At 35.6% G+C, this 22,309-nt stretch overlaps 1 protein-coding gene across 1 annotated transcript in view; it reads right to left on the bottom strand.

Annotated features, from left to right (window-relative positions):
• Positions 1–1,877: 1,877 nt before the first annotated feature.
• Positions 1,878–22,309, bottom strand: part of IL17RD (interleukin 17 receptor D) — a 53,734-nt gene continuing 33,302 nt past the window's right edge. The window contains exons 3-13 of the mRNA XM_083356873.1: positions 21,281–21,406; positions 18,968–19,086; positions 18,189–18,309; positions 16,694–16,738; positions 16,443–16,594; positions 15,106–15,171; positions 13,789–13,843; positions 12,438–12,548; positions 11,740–11,924; positions 8,396–9,332; positions 1,878–7,242 (exon numbers count right to left, since the gene is read on the bottom strand). Coding sequence (XP_083212999.1) covers positions 7,127–7,242; positions 8,396–9,332; positions 11,740–11,924; positions 12,438–12,548; positions 13,789–13,843; positions 15,106–15,171; positions 16,443–16,594; positions 16,694–16,738; positions 18,189–18,309; positions 18,968–19,086; positions 21,281–21,406 — 2,033 coding nt within the window. The 3' untranslated portion in view covers positions 1,878–7,126. The remainder of the gene's footprint in view (positions 7,243–8,395; positions 9,333–11,739; positions 11,925–12,437; positions 12,549–13,788; positions 13,844–15,105; positions 15,172–16,442; positions 16,595–16,693; positions 16,739–18,188; positions 18,310–18,967; positions 19,087–21,280; positions 21,407–22,309) is intronic.

The raw sequence follows: 22,309 nt of genomic DNA, 5'->3' as shown, positions 1-22,309 counted from the left end.
AGTTCTAAATTCACTTATTTGGAAGCACAGTATAACTTATTTTAGTAGTCCTTACTTTTACACTATATGTGGGAACTAGCTTTATACTTCTTTAAAATACTTTCTGTTTTGCAGGTGTTCTTTAAAAGTAGTTTTAAAAAAAACTACTTGTAAGATTTAAGAAATATTATTGAAAAACTTTCAGCCCAAACTTCATATGTCCATTAGTATTTAAGAGAGCACTAAAATATGATTGTGGAATTGTAATAAACATGGTATATAATGAGTTCTGATTTGTTTTGGTATAGTAGTTAAAGGCACCGTACTAGAAACCAGGAGACCTGGATGTAATTCTGCCTTAAACATGGAACTAGTTGTGCTTTTGCTTCTTGGCCCTTACGAGGCAGTGACAAACCACTTCTGGAAATCTTGCCAAGAAAACTGCATGGACTAGTTAATGTAATTGCCAGGAGTTAAGATTGATTGAAAGACACAAATATAGTGTAAGTATAAATGAAAGAAGGCTTAATGCTAACTTCAACGTATTTCTATTCTGTACTGCAAAATTGCAACCTGAATGCTACAATACAAATGGAATTGAAAGAACAGTGATCACTTGCTCTCTCCCTCTCCCTCCCCTGTTTTACTGTGGTTTTCTTCCTTTTTGAATGGCTGGTGCCAGTATGGGATGCTGCAAGGTTTGGAATAGCTCCTACCCATTCAACAACCACATAAAACTATAAGTGAGGTCATTTGTTGACATGAGAAAGATGTCATCAATATAGCAATAGCACTTAGATTTATATACCTCTTCATAGTGCTTTACAGCCCTCTCTAAGTGGTTTACAGTCATCATATTGTCCCCAACAATCTGGGTCCTCATTTTACTGACTTCAGAAGAATGAAGAGCTGAATCAACCTTTGAGCAGGTCAGGATAGAAGGAATCGAATGTGAGCAGAATTAGCCTGCAACACTACATTCTAACCACTGCGCCACCACAGCTCCTATATACCTAGCTTGACACCTCTGCTCTAGACCAAACTGGTTGACCATGCATTAATGACACCTACAGTGTATGGCTACTAATACAATCACCCATAATTGATTTACAGATTTTGGACCCAATTAAGTTTCTTCTGGAGCTCTGGATGAAGTGCTCCTCCAAATGGAGCTGGTTCACAAGTTGATGTTCTCGAGTTGGAAGCTGTGGTCAGCAATGCCATCGCACAACTACATCTTGTAACTTTTTCTGGAGCTAAAGGCATTGCACAGAATCGTGCTTTTGTCATTTTGTGGTTAGTCTATTGCAGGGGTATCAAACTGCCGGCCCGCAGGCCAGTTGCATCATACAGAGACTCCGCCCACCCCAGCTCCGGCAATGCAAAAAAGGTTGTAACACGTCACATGACATGGCGAGTTTGACACCTATGGGCTATTGCAACTCTTTCTACATGGGGCTGCCCTTGAAGACCATTTGGAAGCTTAGACTGATATAACTGGAAGCTCAGGTAGTGCGTAGTGCTTTTAAATTCACCCATATAAAACTTTTTTTCTGAGAGCTAATTTATTCCATATACAGTATTCACTAAAATCATTGTAAACTAAAGTCCCTTGAATTTCATTAGAAGCAGAAGAACAGCTTCTGGATATTAAATTTTCATCATATGTTGTTTTATTTCAACCAATTTCAATTTATGTTTTGTAGTAACAGCTGTAAAGAGATTTAATCTCAAGAAGGTAATAACTAGATAAAGAAGTACACAATTTTTATTGTTACTCTTGTTGTGAAGCTAATGTTTGAAGAAATACATGCTTACAAAAACAATCTAGCATAAAAACATAAGCAATTTAAAATTAATTTTATGACTTTTTATTTTGATGTTAATTATGGCAACAGAAAAATAAATTCACCCTAAGATCAGCTATTACCAAGAGCTTATATTTTTGTACATAAACACGAATACCACTAATTTACTTAAGTATTGATCCATGTTGATGTTTCTTACATATTTCAATTTAATTCACACAAGAATTATAAGCATTTAGAAAATATCTCCATATCTGTAAAATCTAAAAAAATACACAGTGAATTATGTTACAATATTAAATTTGGCATCTAAAACAATACTAAAATAATCATGATCTAACCTCTAAAATGTGTATTAACATTTTTGGCTTTCAAGAGGCTTTCCTGTTGTCCTAATAATGGACAGAAATACTGAACTATAGTGGTTTGAATCCAGAGCTTCATTAGAATCTTGCTCAAAGGATGGTTAGTTTTCTCCTACAATCTTTTGGTGAGCTACACAGGATGACTGTGGCACTGCCTGGTCTACTAAGCAAATAGTGTGAGAGGATGCAAAACAAAAGGAAGTCAACAAAAAATTAATTACTTCAACCTCTTCTTTCAGTTGGGCTAGGATTAAATTCCTTCATGAAGGAAAGGGGCCCTTCTGTTTGCACAAGGATATTGGATTACTCCAATTTTCTCAAGATCCTAATACCCAAGAGACAAATACCAAACAGATTTTAGATACAAGTGAAATTTCAGTGTAAGCATGCTGAATCTATGTTATCCAATATTTTCTGGACTGCATAGAAACATGATTCATATTTCAATAGATTTCTCAATGGAATTTATCAGATAATCAAAGGAACGCATATTCCAGTCAAGTTTGCATAGAACGTGTTCATGGCAAATTCTATCCTTTCTCAAAAATTCACCTTGATGATCGAGCCTCCTTCAATATTGGAAAGGAACAACATTTTCCTAAAGCATACAGAAGTGTTCTGTATGAAAATAGTATTAAGTACTTTTAAGTTAAAAATAACCTGGGAATTAGTCTTTTAAGGAGAAAAATAGCAATAGCCAGTTTCTGTGGTGATTACTTAATCCAAACAAATCCAAATAAATTATTTCTAGCTAGCACCATCTTATAATGGCACTACCTAAAAACTGACTTTTCTCATGGGCACGCTAGTATATATGGAGAAATGGGTCAAGTATGTACCTAGTGCACAAACTCAATTGATCAGCAACTGTATCTTTACTAGATTGCCTCTTCCTTTGAGGATAGGTTTACTTTATGTCCCCTGTAGACCGTTGCTCCAGTTACCACTATTCCTAACTGAATGAATCATGTTTAACTCTGCATAAGGTTATGGTCAGTTTATAAGTAACAATGTACAGAAAGCCCATTAAGCCTTCAGACAGTTTAGCAGCCTAAGATTTTTTTTCCTTCTCTGGACTTCTACATCAGAAGTGAACATAACAGAACTAATCCCTCTTGGAAAAAGGAATTACATTCCTACTTCAATTCAGGTGTTTTTTTTTACGTCTTCACAAAAACTATAAAGGAATTGTATGCTCTCCCAATGCTCAAGTAAACTGAAAACATCTCAACCTATCTGTTATTCTTAAAAAGTTTAAGGAATTAACAATTTGAATTAGCATTTTATCTACTGCATGACAAGAACTCACTCGCATTCTCATAAATGCCTGGTTTACTGATTTATCTTGTAAGTCTTTTTGAGTTTTACTCAAATTTATGAAGCACAATGTTCAATATCCACACTACGATTTGTTGCAATTAATATAGTCTGGAATCTTTATCTTAGGACTGTGCCTAAAACAGTGTTTCTTAACCTCAGTAACTTTAAGATGAGTGGACTTCAACTAATAATGTTGGTTGGGGAATTCTGGGAGTTGAAGTCCACCCATCTTAAAGTTCCTGAGATTGAGTAATAGTTTAAACTATCAACTCTTTGCACCTAGTCTCTGACCTATTTTCCTAAGATTCTTATTCCCCACCCCACCCCTCTTTTTTAAACAGCAAGTTTAAGAGACTTCACTTAATTTTTACTTTATTTTGTAATGTATTGGCTGGACTTATAGAATGGAGAAAGACTAACTCCTGTGTAATCTCCAGAAGAGATTCTGTATGCATACTTTCTGGGAAAACTTGAATTATTATTTTTTTTTAGGTGTTGGGCTAAGAGGGAGAGAATAGAAGTAACAATGTAAAAGCAGTTGGTCAGGAAAGAGGCCTCTATTCCTCTGCAGGAAAAAAGAATACCACTTTTTATACCTTAATTTTAAAGCCATGAAGGAGGATGAAGAGTACCTTTATTATTTATAATAAATAACATACCATAGAGGTCTATTAATTTCTATGGCCATTAGTTCTCTCAAACAGAAAGTGATAAATTGTGGATTAATATAATTAACTGAAGATTGTTAAAAGTAAAGAAAGTATGAGTTATTTTATCAAGAGTAAAATAGAGATGTTATCTCTGGTAATCATTAATGAACTTCATTAACTAGGACAATGTTATCCTTAAGGATTTGTTTATAGATAACAGACGAGATAAGGGAAAAATAAATATTTTGTTACACTTGCTAGAGAAAGTAATGTTAAAATTATTTATGCTTGTGATGAAAGAAAAAGTCAATCATATATTTCTTTTCTTTTGTTTTGTACATTATTATTTTTTTCTGTTCTATTTTTCTTTTCTGCATTTTTATTCTTTTAGCTTGTATTAAATTGTTATCTTTTTAATTATCATGCTAAATTATAAAATATAATTAATCCAATAAGAAGTAATTGATAAGTAAGTTTCAATGAATGGTATTAGAGCAAATAAGGAATCACAAGCTGGCTGTAACTATTTTTTTCATTCTCTTGAGTTGGAAAATGATTTTGAAAAGAAGAAGAGAACTCTGAAGCTGGCAGAAATTTTAAAAAGTGATAGTATGCAGTATTGAGGCATTTCATGAGTTGCACGACTACTTAAAACATACTAATACAAATATGCAAAAAATATCCCTGAGAAGCATTGCAAATATGATATCAATAAAGGAAACAGTTACCTCTTCTGAGGAAGAGAAGCTGAGAGTAAGTGGAGGGAAGTGCTGATTTAGAAAAGTGGTAATTTTTAGTGGTAATCTAATTATCAATTAGGTTAGTTGGGAGATCACAGATACGATTTTAGGATTGCTAATTCCTAAAATTAACAGCATTTTATCAAAATGTATTATGAATATAACTTAATATATCAAAAATCAAGTTATTTGATCACAATATGTTAGTTAAATAAAACTGAAATTGTGAAGATATGGTTGAGTACAAACTCAAAAATCACTGGAAACCCAGAAAATATAGATGGGTCGCTATAGCTGTTATCTATCTATGTGGTGCCCTGAGGAAATAAGAGATTTTAACCTTCATAACTCTTAGGCAGCATGAGTAAAGCAAGGCCATTTTAGATCCCCAAGAAATATAAAAGATACAGGAATCTTTCCATGACTAAATTTTCTTTTCTGGAAATCCCAACAGGACTTCTTCACCAGTACAAATAGAAAAATATAGCATTTGGGGATGAAAATATGGTCTCAATTGTATCTATGTCCCTACTTCTAACATTTATTATTCTAAATGACCATTCATCCTTCCTTTAAACCTATGTGTTTTGCTATTTGAGGAATTTACCACATATATTCCTTACTTTTAAAAAAATTAATTTTATTTTAAGGAAATCCTCCAGAACTGTTATGTGGACTTTCAAGTAATCAGGATACACAAGCAACATTTTCAAGTGGTCAGCAAATATACAGAAGGGACAGTGCAAGTTTTAACAATAATTCTCATGATTATCATATGTGTATCATTGTTTATGGAAATAATTCTTCCACAAAATTATTTCCCCACATTAAAATATTTAAGAAAGTTTAAATTCCTTTCTGGAATATTTAAAAAAAAACAAAGTTTAAAACATAGTAAAATTGCTGCTATCAAAAATGACTCCACTTCAGCTAAAGAGAAATTGGGAAAAAGATATTAATCCTTATCTACAAGACTTACCCCTTAATAATGTTATATAATGGCTCAAAAATTGCATTATCTATATGAAAATGTCTATTTGCTGATGTTGAGGAATATTTTTTGAAAAAAGCAAATGTATCTTAAAATTATTAAACAACCTGGAAAAATGTCAGTGTAAGGTAAATCAGTTAACAACAACATCCTCAACCAATCCAGGACAACAGTTTAAAGTATATATTCTGGTCATAACTTTATATTTCAAAGGTAGGGGGGGTTATATAATCCTAAGAACATTTTATCATTCATAGAAACAAATAATCAGTTATATATCAATTATTTATATTCCTGACCTTGATTTAATTGTTCAATTGAACTTTAATATGTTAGCTTCTAAAGTTAAAAACATTTATGGAGATGCTTAAACAATGAAATATTAAGACTAGCGTGAATGTTAGCAGACAACTAGGAAACATAACTGAGTTTAAATTAAAACTTTTTGAACTGGAATGGCAAACTAGCCATTAATATAAGTTTGCTCACAAGTAACATAAGACACAAAACATATATTTTTAACTTTCTACTTAAACATGCTAGGCTGGGTAAGTAGAATTCAACTACGATTTCTGTTTTTAGTAAAACCTATTTTTATAAGTCTTATCTTTGGTATTTTAACACTGTGAATCCTGCTTTTCAATCTCCAAATATTATGATGTTCAGCTTTTTCAGCATTTGCAGCAAGGAACCTGATATAATGCACAGAGCATCGGAGGATCAAACATTACTCGTTTCCTCCAGTTAAATAGGCTGTTATACTAAATTGCAGTTAGCTCCATTTTAAACTACTTTCAAAACAAAATTTTATAATTTAAATGTTAATCAGAATATCCATTTTGGATGGAAGGGGAAGCATAGATTAATTATAACTAAGCACTCACAGTGTCCTTCCTCTTGGATATAATAGAAGTAAGGATGGAAAAAAGCATATCGTAAAGAGTCATGGCTCACTGTTATAGAATGAAATCAAAATTCACTGCGGAATTCAAAGATTTCATAATTTCCAAAAACAATATTTCATATTAGAAAGTAGATAGATTTTTAACTCTTTGTTATCTTCCCAATCTTGAAAGTTTTCTTATCAAAACAGAAAACTATTTATATAAGAATGAAATATAAAACAAAATATACTGGCCATGAACTCCCCTAGGAAGCAAATCCTCCAGGAAAGTATATTTTCTTTCAAATAAGTTAAATGACTGTAATGATAGATTAATGTTTAAACAGATGCTGTTGATAAAGTGGCAATGCATAACAATCTTTCAATCCATTATAAAGGTGCAATTGCCTGCAGTTCTTCTGTGTGGATGCAGCAGTGAAGTTCTGCTTTACAAATTCCAGGCACGAGGGATTTGGTGGCAGCAAGCAAAGGAGGTTCATCTTCTCCTAGGAAGAAAGATGTTGGAAAGGTATTGTTAGTTAATTGGTTTTTCCTCCAAATCGATAATTCATTTATTCACATTCTAACATTTCTATGCCATTCTACTCTCAGTAGCAGAGTTACAGCATGTATAATATACTCAACATATACTACCATTTATTTTGTTACATACTGTATAAAACAAACCTCAAAACTATACAATAAAAATAGCAGCTTTTATTAGCACTGAGCCATGGTGGCACAGTGGTTAGAATGCAGCTTTGCAGGCTCACTCTGCCCACAGCCAGGAGTTTGATCCTGACAGGCTCAAGGTTGACTCAGTCTTCCATCCTTCTGAGGACCCAGATTGTTGGGGACAATATGCTGATTCTGTAAGCCACTTAGAGAAGGCTGTAAAGCACTACTGGGTGGTATATAAGTGCTATTCATGCAAAAGTTCTATTTGTGCAACAGAATTTCTCTTCCAGCCATCATATTATTTCAAATCCAATACTATGTGATATTTTCGAACCCTGCAGCCTAGATTTTGGGACCTGATGAGATGTGAACGGGAGGCTAAAACCTGATTAGAACACGAGAACTGTTGGAACAAAACAAGCTTAAGAGAAAGTATTCTTGATGGCATGGAGTTTGAAAAGCACAAGCTTCCTCTTACTTGAAAAGCTTTGCCCACAGGTCATGGAACCATGTTGGGTGATGCTGGAGGAAAGTCCTGAAGCTACTGATACAAGGTAGTACTATCAAAGCAGAGGAAAATGCTTTTCAGATCCAGGCTGTTGGTCATATCTATTCATTTCTATTGTTTTAAGGGAATATTTTCAGTTTTCCTATATAACAACAATTTTGAAATATTTACAGTTATAAGGGAAATCTCAGAAGTTTCAAGATTTTACATACTATGCCATTCAGTTTTCTCTCTTACAACAAGTTAACCTAACTATAGATCTAACTGAAACTGACCCAGTGCAGTGTTTTATGAGAAGATGGTTTCCAGTTCCATGTGATCAAGTTAAAGCTATGCTGGAAGTGGTCACCATCATCAGAATCAAAAGCAATGGTGGGTTGTCGGACTCTACTGACTTTGATATTATTTATATCATCTTGTAAAATTTAAAATCTTAACATGCAATTATAGAGTGCAACTCTACTACATCTTACCTAGTCCTGATGAGGAAGAGACACTCTCTGTAATGGAAGATGTTTCAGTTTGATCTGTTAAGAGTCCATCCATTAAAGATAGTGACAATTCAGATGAAGGAACAGAGGAATCATAAATTCCCGAATCTCGGGGCATGTCTGGTAGATTGGCAGCTTTTACAACATGCAGCAATGGTTGAAGAATGGAAGTAGTCTGAATATCCTGAGATTCTCTATCCACCCCAAGACTCAAATGCTGTGTCACACAAAGAGAGTCTGAATGTAAAGGAGGAACAACATTTGCATCTACTTTTAGATAAAAATCTCCATCAGTCACTTGTTTATTGACTAAGTCATTTAACACCAAGCCAGAGTCAAAAGTTTCTATTACTGGATCCGGACAACGTAAAGGTGTTGGGAAGAAAGAAGCAAACTGCTTCTCAAACCAGTCAGGTTCCTGGTCAATATACTGATGCATGTTGCAAATGGCTACGTAGAGCGATCGTCCAGACTTGCTTCTGAAATAATTTCTTTTGCTAATATGTACAGGATACAATTCTGAATCATGAAAGCTAAGATCTCTGGATTTTAAATGAGCATAAAGCTGAGGCAGGTTATCCATAAGCTTGTACTTTGTGGTTAAATCTAATACTCCAGGAATGTCACCTTCACAGGAATAATCAAAGTAAACAGCAATGAACTTGCAGAGGTCACGTGAATTTTGCTTTGCATGACGTAGCTGCTCTGCTATGGTAGCTATGGCAACCAGAAAGAGTTCTTCTTTTCCAGTATCCTTTTCTCTGGATCTCTTGTGCTTCCAGCTCCTTTTCTCCACAAAATATTTCATTCCTTTTGAACATACAATGATGATATATTGGGATTCATTGATTTTCTGATGAAGCCACTCTTTCTGACCTTCTTTACAGTTTTTCAGATCTTCCCATAAATCTAAAGAAACCTAGGAAAAAAGATTATAGCCTTTGTGTAATGGTTTGACTTTCAACACTCAACTTATGTTTATGAATGTGCATTTATGGGCTGGCATTTATTACAGAAGTGCTTAAGTGAGCACCTACTTGGGAAATTGTTTTTTTTAAAAAGCAGAATACATATTTATTTAGATGTTTTATGTGTGTGAGTGTGTATGTGTATAAAGCATATGAGACACTGCACATTTCATACATGCAGAGGGAGAGGGAGAGAAAGAGAGAGAGAAGAGTTGGAATTACATATTAAGGATAACAACCACATAATAGTGATGGGGAATTCTCTTAACGCTGTGAACTCTATTCTGGGACAGCCAGAGTAATATAGCAGCCAAGAACTGGAAAGACCCTGGGTCACGTCTTCATTCAACTGTGGACTTCTTTGGGAGCTTTGAACCAATCCTGCTGTCTCACTCAGAACTTACAGTGCTGTTGTTCTGAGGTTAAAATAAGGGGACACCTTCATACACCCTGTGCTCCCAAAGAAAACTTATATGATTATGCCAAATATTTATTGAAGCTACTATATACAGTATGTTACAGGATCTGAGAAGTCCTTGGTGCTCTTTGAGCTTGGGTGTTTTCTTGCAAATGTTCCATTACTCAAACTATGTAACATCATCAGTATTGGTAGGGAGTGGGGTATGCTCTCAATGGATATTCTAGTGGCTTGCCTTGTCAGGGGAACTATACAGTATGAGTTCTTATAGTATGAAGGAACTCATAATAGATAAAGAAACTCTTTTGTTAAAATCACAGAATCATAAGATTATCTCTGTATAAATAATGTTACCTCTATATAGTTAGATTACCTATACATAAAGAGTGGTAAGTTAGAAGCGTATCAAATTAAAATAGATTGTAAAGAAGACAAAACCAGTTCTTAAAACATAATTTAAACAAAATACTTGGCAAGATTACTGCCTGTTAGCCACCCCAAAATAATGTAATTGCAGGCTTTGTATTGGTTTTTTTTAATCAATTATACATAGAATTTCCCACTAATTTTTGAATCTTCAGAATTGCTTTTGGAGTTTGTGTGTGTGTGTATTTGTGTGTATAAATATGCATATTACAGTATATACAATAGACATACACACAAAGTTACATCTATAATTGATTCTGACACTAGAATACTTTTCTCCACTCTTGAACATTCTAGCTGTACTAGTCTTTATTGCTATTATAATTTCCAGCTAGCACAGCAAACTAATTTGTGGAGCTAAAAGTCTAACATATCTGGACAGCATCCCATAAGGAAAGAGTGGATTAGGATTATTTGTAATAGTTTTATTGTTAATGACATAAGGTAAAGGTAAAGGTAAAGGTTCCCCAGCACGTGCGTGCTAGGGGCCGGTGCTCATCTCCATTTCAAAGCCGAAGAGCCAGCGCTTGTCCGAGGACGTCTCCATGGTCATGTGGCTGGCATGACTAGACGCCAAAGGCGCACGGAATGCTGTTACCTTCCCACCGTAGTGGTCCCTATTTTTCTATTTGCATTTTTACGTGCTTTAGAACTGCTAGGTTGGCAGAAGCTGGGATGAGTAACAGGCGCTCACTCTGTTACGCGGCACTCGGGATTCGACCCACCAAACTGCCGACCTTCCGATCGACAAGCTCAGCGTCCTAACCCACTGAGCCACCGCGTCCCTAATGACATAAGCAACAGGGTAAATATAATCATGCAAGTAATTTTGATTATATGTTCAGTAGTTCTAAGGTACATTTCCATATTTTCTAAATGCAAAAAAGCTTTAACAATGAGGCAATCCTTCAAATTTATACCCATTTCTAGTATGTTACTAATTTATGAGGTGCTTTATCAGCAAAAATATGTTTCATGTTTGTATAAAGCTTCTGATACATAAATGGGTCAAGTGCTTCCCATTTTCTTCTGTATCAAGGATGGCTGGGTCAAGCTGTCCCCCATACTGAAGTGAACATTTAAAAGAAGCTCCATATTTAGCAATAAATGAACTAGTGAAAAGAACCATGTATTAACCTACTTTTCCAGAATCAGGACATTTGAAAAACTCAGCTGAGCTTTCTTCTAGGCCACATTAGAATATTCTCATTTTTCCCTAGAACATTAGGCTTCTGAAAGAACAAATATTACACATCCTTGTTGCAAACATCTATCTGAAAAGTAACTCTACCAGGTAGTCCAAACAAAATAAGCAAGGATTACGCTTAATCAAAGCTACCACTAGAGGTCAGACATGCTATAAACATCTTCAGACAAAAATTTAAAAAGTAAATCTAATGTTAACATTGTAGTCATTCCAATTCAATTAATGCCTTAAAGAAATATATTTAATATAGCACAAAGAAGACTTCAAATAAAACTTTCCCAAGAAAATGCAAGCAGGACCAATTTACCTCACAACCACAAAAGTCCTGAAGGAAAAAGGCAAAACACTGGATGACATTAATGTGCTTCTGGCAATCTTTATTCGAATAGCAGAGGAAGACTTTGGGCCGAGGCTGCTGCCTTTCCACATGGAGAGATGCAGAATAGGTGGAAGATTCAGAACTTTCCTCATCTAAATGGGAATAGATATTTTCTAAATTGAAACAAAAAAATTAACAGTGAAGCATTTTACTATCTACACATGGAGAAGAACCGCATTATTTTCCCCTTTCAGCTTGCAAGATTCAAAATCTTGCTTTTTTCTCTCCTAATTCCAAAAACAGTCTGGGTTCCTCATTCTGCGTATCTTGGCCAGAGGGGTTTTTTTATCTAGGTGAGGCTACATGCTAGATCTTGCACTAATCTTATCTGATAGGGACTATGCAGTCTTCTACAACTGCATACACTCAGAAATACGACAGCCCTACTCAGTGCAAGCACAGAGGCTCCTTCAAAACATTAAAATAAGGCAGGCACAAATCTGTAATGCCAAAGGAATTCTTGCTTCTTTCAGGACTCAGCAGAATGTGTGCCTGCAAACAGACCCCACAAAAAGCAGATCACCCAGATGCTGCACTGCAAACAACTGATTCTCAAATTAATTTCCCCATGACTAGTTTTGTAAGGGACTTCCACCCCTCACGTCATTTAGAAGCAAAATGCCTACCTTGTTGCTTTTTGCGACACATCACTGTAAAAAGTGTTGCAAATGCAGAGATGACAACCAAGGGTACTGTAATGGCTACTGCTCTTATTGGACCTGCCCATGGGGAGTGCACTTGAAGAAAGCAGGGAAAAATACCTAAATTAGCTTTTCTTAAACTGAGGTATTAGAATCATTGCATCTTCCCACTATTGAAACATGCAAGGCAAACTTATTCTAATTAAATTACATTTTGTGATACTACTCCACTAAATAGTATGAACCAAGGCCTTCTGAGATGAATTTCTAATAGCCCCAGGCTTTGGATGAAGCCTTAACTATAATCTAGCACAGATCTGTGTAAGTTGCTCCCTCTTGAGGAGACAAACAACTTTTTTGGCTGTAAAAAGGCCACTATCCATTACCGTACTTTGGGGAAAAGCTTTTCATTTTTGTTGCCTTAATTTTTACTTATGATTTTAAACCTGGTGTTATACTTTCATTTAAAAATAAAGCATTGAGAGCCTGTGATACATAGTAGTGCAAGAAAGTTAAATAAATATAAAGTAAAGGTAAAGGTTCCCCTGCACATGTGTGCTAGTCGTTTCCAACTCTAGGGGCCGGTGCTCATTTCCGTTTCAAAGCCGAAGAGCCAGCGCTTGTCCGAGGACGTCTCCATGGTCATGTGGCCGGCATGACTAGATGCCAAAGGCGCACGGAACGCTGTTACCTTCCCACCGTAGTGGTCCCTATTTTTCTACTTGCATTTTTACGTGCTTTCGAACTGCTAGGTTGGCAGAAGCTGGGATGAGTAACAGGCGCTCACTCTGTTACGTGGCACTCAGGATTCGACCCGCCAAACTGCCGACCTCCTGATCGACAAGCTCAGCATCCTAACCCACTGAGCCACCGCATCCCTTTAAATAAATATACAATTACATAAAACACAGAGATTCTCCCATTTCTGTATAATTTGAATGTCAGAGAGTCTGTGGCAAAGGGTCTCCATTCCAGAGCACTATCTATCTAACTTCCCTTCATATATTTTAAATAAAATAAAATAAAATGACCAAATTCAGACTAAGAAAATTCACATTCATCACTCATCCACCTTCAGAATTGATTAGCACTGTTTTGCCAATGCAGAACATTCATTATATGGGGAAGAATCAGTAATAAGAGCTGAAAGAATGACCAGATTAAATCTGAACAAGCGCTCATCTCTACTGTTGTGGAATCTAAAATTTCAAAGTATAGGCTTAGGGCAGAGGTATTCTCTAAAGCTCTTTTTATATGCATATACTCTACTTACAGCTGCCTTATGAAATATTTAAAAATGTTTCATTAAAAAAACAACTTTTAAAAGATTTTATACCTGGCTTTAACACATAGTGCATTGATTTTCTTGTTGTGTTGGTATCATCAACAAGCTTAAGGACAAAACAAAACAAAAGTAAATTATATGGCAGTATTTATTTTAGAAACATGGCAATCACTGTTTAATACTTAACTTCCAAGAAAAAAGTGACATTTTTCAGTAAGAGATAGGTTAACTTACACATGAATTGTCCTGTAATAACTAACCTCTGCGTTTTGATTAAACTGATTTAACACTGTGGTATTGATTACACAGAAAACAGTCAAAACTATGTGTGTGGGAACTTGTCCAAGTTTGATTCAGAAAGAATAGTTTCGAAATATCCATGTACTGTACTTGGCATTCTCAATAAAGCAAGAAGAAAAAAATAGTTTGGAGAAAAGACAATATTTGTCCAAAATTATTAGATTTAGGGTGGCCTCTTAAGAAAGGGACATGCCATTACATCTTTCACAGCTAAGGGCTCCACCCTCTTTCTTCAAGAAGCCATAACATTGCATGAATCCAACTGCAGGTCATCTTCCAAGCAACCTTGTCGGCCCTTAATCCAATAACTAGGCAGCCTAAGACACAGTTTGGAAAAATCTTATCCACTTCATTGGAAGTCATGGAAGTCACTCAGCTCAATAACCCACAAGGCTGAACCTCAGGCACAAGGCAGCCAGACTTGCCCAATTGGAGTCTAGCTCCTCATGGCTCTGAATTTTATGTAACCGTCTATCCATTGAACAACCAATCCCTTTTCTAATTTTCCAGCAATGTCATATGCTGTATAAAACAGCCATGCAAACAAGAATTCAATTAAAATTTTACTTCAGTTCTGAAGAAGGATCAAGAATAGCTGATTTGCTATTTTGTTTTTATGATATTGATGCTTTTTTTATTAACAAGTTATTCTATATCCCCAAAATTGGCATGGGTGTCCCTTGCCTACAGAAAGAAGTGTCTAAAATTTACCAAACCTGAATTAAAATAAAACTATGAATCCTAAATGTGTATAAACGGCCATGATTTGGTGAGAGTGTCAGTCTTGAACAAGAATGCTACAAGATCCCCTAACAGAGTTGGAGAATTGTGACCTCATGAAATTTAGCACTTGCAAGATTTCAGGTGATTTTTTTAATGATGCTTGGGCGAACATATAAGATCAGATTGTTAATACCAAATAATTGTACAAACAAATAATTGTACATTATTCTATGATGTCATGCAAAACAAAGATAAAGTACTAACCACGCTCCTAGTTTCAAAGGAAATAACTGAATGTTGGCTACATATTTTTAATCTTATCTTCTACTACAAATAATTCATTACCTCAATGATATAATCTCCAGGTGAGACATTCTGAAGAATACAAGTTGTTACATCTGTTTTCTTTTCCTATGAAAAAACCAAACCAATTTTTCCTGCATTCATAAAATCTTTTCATTAGAAGAAACTACACTTTCATTACAAGGTTATCACTTTTGAAAGTTATGTCAATTCCCAAGCCATTAAAGACACAGATTTGTAAATGAAGTACATAAATCATTACGCCAAAAACCTTTGGAGTCCTTGTTTTATTGAAAATCTCTCTTTAGTCATAAAAGTCAACCAAAAATCTTTCCCTTGTTTTAAAGAATTCAGAACCTATACTCAAAACAGAGGACAAGGTTTTTTTTCTCATAGCCTTTCCTGGATTACAGCCAATTGTATCAAATTGCAAAAGGAAGTGTTTCTCCAATTGAATGCATATCACTGAATGCAATTAGCATTTAATCAAAAGAAGAGAGAGAAAATTGCAGTATCCCTTGAATTATATTTCACTGAAAAGCATATTAACTTTGAACTACCCTTACTCAAAGTACATTGTTTGTTATTCCCAGGCTGAAATAAATAAAAATATAATAAAGTAATAGCACAAAAACTATAATTACAACTTTTAACTACACGTCATAAATATTGATTAAAAGATTAAAAAGATTAAAAATATATGCTTTCAAGTGCTCTAACCTAATGCTTAAATATTGCATTATCTTCCCCCCTACAATCGGCCAATGTAGAATTATCATCTCTAAAGCATGTATAATGTATAATATAATCCACCATTTTAAATAAAAGTGTAATTCAAAAATGCCAAGAACAGAAAAAAGTGGAGGAAAAAAAGATCAGAGATCTAGGGAACACAACCAGCCCAACTAAATATAATAGGACTGAACCTTTTTTTGTGTGCTAAATCTGGAGCTAATGTAAGGTTCTTCAAAACTGAAGAAGCATCTGAAGTATGATGGGAATCAACATTCAGCAAGAGGTTACACCTGCTCTATGTCATTCTGAACTTGCCCATATGGTTACCCCATTTCAGCTACTCTATCACAGTGTTTCTCAACTTTGGAAACTTGAAGACATATGGACTTCATCTCCCAAATTCCTCAGCCAGCATGGTTGGCAAGGAAATTTTGAGAGTTGTAGTCCACATGTCTTCAAGCTGTCAAGATCGGAGAAACACTGCTCTGTCAGAATTCTTCCCAACTTAATGTATCTGAACCCTGCCCCATAGTTGAATCTTTCATCAAATCCTGTTATTGTCAGCTGACCTAACTTAGTATAAAAGTCGTCTCTAAATGTCTTAGAAATTAGCTTAGATCCAGCATTGTAAAACATGAGCAAACCTGTTTACACATCTTCTGTTTGAACTGTCCATCAGTTTTGAGCTTGTAGTGCAGGTAGTAATATCTGAATCCAAAGTTATGTGGTGCATGATCAAAAGATACATGCATAGTAAAACCTTGCTGCGTAATATTCAAGCTTCTTGGCTTCCAAACTATCAAGGAAGAAAGATTTAGACAATGATTGGAACATAGTTTTTTGTAACTTGATGTAATCTTAGTAGAGACAATGTTAAAATTGTAGTTCCACTTACATGGTTTGCAGACCAAGTTGTCTGGCTGCAGCAGCAATTCACAAGCTATTTAAAGAAAAGAAATAGACAAAAGCAAAATTGTTGAGATTTCAGGTGTTCCAAATAGCTAACTTCACAAAGTAAAGTTTTCATTTAGACGGGAAAAAGATTTTTGCCTTTCTTTGTGTAAAAACTTTCAGACAGTAAAAGCTGTCTGTATCAGAGAGAAAAGGTGGGGCTCATGTAACAGCTTGGAATTTAGTTATAGTTCTGGAAAGCCCTACCTTGCCAGAAACCTGGTGCTTATTTTACATGAACAACTTGTTTAGGCTAATACCTAAACCTGTCCATATTTCCTAATAAAAGAGAGGTTAAGTCCTCCAGCAAATACATAGGATAATTCTATGGTTTTATGTTGCATGATACAAGAAGCATATGCATTTGTACATTGATCAGAAAACTAGGAATGAAGGGTTTGTCTGTTTCCTTCTACTAACTTTACAGGTAAAAAGTAGCTAAGTCACTTTGAATTAGGACCGTGCAAATACTTCAAAATCTATATTTCAAAATGCATGAGAATGTGTACAAAGCATCTCTTTTCCAAACGTGAGAGTAGCAGCAGCAGCACTTTTTAAACTGCTTGAGCAAAGTCCTGCTTGAAAAGGTTACATAGATCTACAAATGATTTATTTATTTTATTTATTTTAATCCCATTTATATCCTGCCCTTCTCCGAAGACTCAGGGCGGTTTACAATCTAAGAAGCACAAATCAATGTGCTTAGCAATAGTCTTCATTCTATGCCTGCTTATTAGGGCTTTCGCCCCCCCCCCAAGCGGCATTATTACAAAGTCAGCTTATTGCCCCCAACAATCTGGGTCCTCATTTTACCTACCTCGGAAGGATGGAAGGCTGAGTCAACCTTGAGCCTGGTGGGACTCGAACCTGCACTAATTGCAGGCAGCTGGTGTTACTTAGGGAGGCATTAGCCCACTGCTCCACCAAGGCCCAAGGATATGAAAGACAATAGAAGATCTTAATCTCATATGCCTGATACATGTATAGGCTGATGAATTTGTAGACTAGTCATTTAATTTCCCAAAGAAAATAACAGTTGCTGAGAGAAAAGCATGCATACAGTTCTTTTACAGGAATGTCTTAGTAAAATCAACTCAGTGTATCAAAACCTCCCTAAATATATTTCCATAATTCTGATGCTCATCCAGTGGTGGGATTCAGCCAGTTCACACCAGTTCAGCAGAACCGGTAGCTAATTTTTTGTTGCCCAGGCTCAGAATGGACTTCCAGAAGAGGCATCCACACAGAGCACCGGTTGTTCACATATTTGAATCCTACCACTGTGCTCATCCATATTTTCTCTTCAAGGCTTCCAAAGCCATTTCATTTAAAAGTATGCTTTGATGTGAATTTTAACTAGAAAGCATGCAATTTCAGCTGCTATCAGTTTTCATTAAGATCCGTAAGACACAAAGGAATAATTGTACTGTTGTACTTACGCCGAGTTCTGAAGAAAAAAGGATGGTAGTTACTTTCATTCTTAATGGATGGAAAAGGAATAATCTTTACAAAATAGTCAGTTTCAAATTTCAGATTTAGGAAGGGCTGAGATTCCACTCTCTGAAAGGGAAGAAATATAAGCCAATTATTAGTATATTTTAACATGTCCTGGATTATCATGCAATTGGAGGACATGTATATTCCTAACATAATTCCATATTTCCTATTTATAGGAATCAATGTTGGCACCAGAAGAAGACCAACTTCCTTATTTTATGGCTATCCAATTAGTTAAGATTTTAAGAAGAATTTAGAGTGTAAAATGAGTGTGATTAATTCTTATTAATGCCTACTGGATTCTCTAAATTCTTCTTTAAACTTTTAACTAATTGGATTGTCATTAAAAATAAAGAAGTTGGAAGAATAAAGTAGAGCAGTCCACAATCTTTGTTTCCTCATAATTCCACATTTTTCATACAAATGTAAACTGTGAAATTAAATATATTCAGATGCTGCTAAATTACAACTTCCTCCTTCCCTCTTAAATATGAACCTGAAAAAATGCCACACCTTTAAGGAACCTATAGATTAAAATTATGGCAATTCTTAGAGCATACTTCTCAGGGTGAAGTGTGCACAGCCCAAGTGAGGGGTCCTCAGAGCCTGATATTCCAAGCAAACATTTGAAATAAAATATTCTTTAAGAGGGTTAGGGTCCCATCAATTTCAATAAGGTTTCTGCTCTGAGATTTCTATGACTTTCAACACCAAGACTTACAGTCCACTTATAACTTGAGTTGAGCTGCTTTGGGTCTTTTAAAAGCAACTGCTGACATTGTCTTCTCTCCGATTTTAATTCTTCAAGTATAACTCGAAATCCTTTCAGAAATTCAATACCTGCATATATTTAAACAGATCAATAAATAGGTTTACTGGTGAATATGTTTTCCTTAGATTCATATGGCTATTCAATTTGCAAAAAGCGACTCTGACACACAATGTATAATAACATCAAAATAGGGAATGAGAAAATAAAATACATCCCGGACAGAAAAGAGAACAGAGAATAAACACAAACAACAGGATGGCTATCATGAGACTTTCGCCTTTTGTTTAAGCTCCAATCTCCAATCATATACCCAACATTAAGTGTGTAGATCAGGTCTCAACATGGCTATTGTTGAGAATTCAGGGAATTAAAGTCTATACATATGGAGGACACAGATATGTTAGTGCTAAGCTTCCGGGTGCCAGTTGTCTTCCGGGTGAGATTCAAGGTACTGGTAACGGTGTTTAAAGCACTCCATGGCATGGGGCCGGAGTACCTCAGGGAACATCTGCTGCCGGCATCAAGCTCCCTGCGCCCTGTGCGTTCCCACAGAGAGGGCCTCCTCAGGGTGCCACCGATCAGAGAATGTCGATTGGTGGCCCCCAGGGGGAGATCCTTCTCTGTGGGCGCTCCGGAGCTGTGGAATCAGCTACCGGTAGAGCTCCGGATGGCGCCCGATCTTCGCTCCTTTCATCGCGATCTCAAGACATTTCTGTTTGTACAAGCTGGCCTAGCCTGATGGGGATTGCTGGGGTTGTTTTATCTTTGGTCTTTTAATTTTTCTTGGGGTTTTTAGAACTGTAGTTCTATTGTTTTTAACTAGGGCAATTGTTTAATCTTTTTTTAATGTTTGTATTTGCTATTTTATTCTGCCCTGTGAACCGCCCTGAGTCCTCAGGGAGAAGGGCGGTATATAAATGTTATTAAATAAAATAAAAATAAATAAATTAACACATCAAATAAGCACATAATTTAAGAAAACCTGGCAATTACATTTGTACTGCATGGCATACTTAAATAAGCAGATTCTAAGTAAAATATTCTAAGATCAGTTTAACTGCAATTGTATCTTCCCATGCTCCTTGTTAAATTTGGTATTTAATTCATGTACATTTGTACAAATATTTTTCAGCTCTAAATAATCTTGCAACAAGGAAGGCAAATCAACTACCTCCTGTGTCCTTTATATTTAAAGAAAGAACACTACTATTTGTGCTGATATACAGACAGTGAATAAGAAAAATTAACCAGATCCCTGTTATCTGAGAGCCTTCAACTTCAGTTCCTTCTTGATATTTTGAGAAGGATTAACTTCTGATCATTACAAGAGAAAATGCCAAGCTTTGTAGGCCTTGGAGATTTAATGCATCCAAGTCTGCAGCTGCAAATTACCAATTCAGTAACACAGTGCACTTAGAAGCATTGGATATCACTTCCCCATTCTTTTTAATAGCTACCCACTAACAGCACTGAGTACATCTCTATTCAGATTAACAGCACACTAAATATAATGAAATACATTGTACTTTACCAAGATTTAACCATTCCTTTTACTGTTTCCCCAACATATATGTAAAAAATGCTTTTGCAAATATGTTGCTCTCATCAGCTCACTATTATGGCCCCTTTCAAAAAGCAGATGAGGTTTCAATGCAGCCTGTATAAATTTGAACACAATAAAAAACTGTAGGTGGGAACTCATTATTTTGGAATTCAGTATATCTCTACATTACTTCATGTTGATGAATCTTTCTTTTCTTTTAGGAATTACAATCCCAAGATCTGATATAAAAGATAAGTGTACAAATTACAGACACAGTTGACTTGATGTGAGCATTACTAATTTCTCTAATATTTATATCCAAGAAAGTCTGGGAGAAACTTGTAGGAAAAGGTTAAGTAACATGGAGGGAATAAGTTAAGAATGGCAAACACTTAAGGGCTCTATCTAATTCAAAGATGAAGATGATTTAAGAATGACAGAGAAAATGCAATTTTGAATAAAGTTGAGGTGTCTTTAAACAGAAGGGGGAAATTCTCCTTTACATTTGGCAATTTAGCTTGGCTTAAATGGATTGTCTTCAAATCTTTTAGAACAAACTTTATTGTTAATAACATTGTGCAAAGCTTAATTTCAAGAGATCTGAAACATGGATTCAATGGACTGTCCTTGAAGCTGACACAGTTTAGCTGGAATGGAAAAAAAGCAGAAATTTCCAAAGGGTTGGCATCTGTTTGAAATTCAGATTTTTCTCTACTTACCAATGGGGTTGGCTGTCCACAATACAGTCACTGCAACTTGGTCAGAGCATGCATACTGAATAATAGTGATGTTCTGTACATCTCCAATCACGTGTTTTCCTATTGAATTCAAATAAGGAGTACAATCTGGGGAAGAAACAACTTAATTAAATAAATTTAAAACAGAAAATGTTTTCTGTATTATTAGAGAACGTTCAGAGAATGTTCCTAACATTCTCAATCATCTGGGTTGTGTATGTCCCAAAGGTGCTTTTCAAAAGGCAACTGGACTTTGTTTTTTCTTTGAAATAAAGAAGCTTCTTGGATGAGAAGAAAAACCTTTTTCAAAGAAAAAACTAAGGAAGCTCAGTTGCCTTTTGAAAAGCACCTTTGGGAGTCCAATGATATGATTTTATTTTTAATCAGTTGTTAGATGACCTGTGACCAGTTGGGCCCTCATTTCCTCATTCTGTGGCTTTCATTGTCATTCTGGAGACCTGGGGCCTTCCATCTCTTTCCTTATTTGCTCTTTGTCTCTGATCCTGGAGACATACATTACTCTCCTCCTTTGCCTTGTCCTCTGTTCTATTTCTGTGTCTTTTCTTGTCATTCTGAAGGCATGCATGCCTCCTCTCTTTCTCTCTGCTTCTCTCATGTTATTTGTTCTGACTCTTAATCCTGGAACTGTGTGGCCCTGGCCTCATTCAAGTCTTGTTTTCTGCCCCTCTTTGGTGTATTCTGAAGACATCTGGTATCATCTGTTGACTAGGACAACTCCCCTCTCTTTCCATACAGCATAATTAGATAGACAATATTTTTTATAATGGTTGATTGCACAGTCAGATGTTTAGATTGGATTGTGCATTTTTATCCACCTATTGAGTCCTTCCCAAGGACCTGGGATAGGCAGATGTTTGTCTGATGGTGTTAAAGGTGTTGTCACAAGATGTACACTGTCCCAAAGAAAGTTGCCTTTTGCAACTATTATTATTTTTGTACTTATTTTTTACTGCAATGCTATATGGTGCTTTCATCAACTCAGAAGAGTTC

This window comes from Vipera ursinii, assembly GCF_947247035.1.
Source record: "Vipera ursinii genome assembly, chromosome: 2".
NCBI lineage: Eukaryota > Metazoa > Chordata > Lepidosauria > Squamata > Viperidae > Vipera > Vipera ursinii.
Note: the sequence above shows the minus strand (reverse complement) of the source record. Positions and strands in the feature narration are given on the sequence as shown.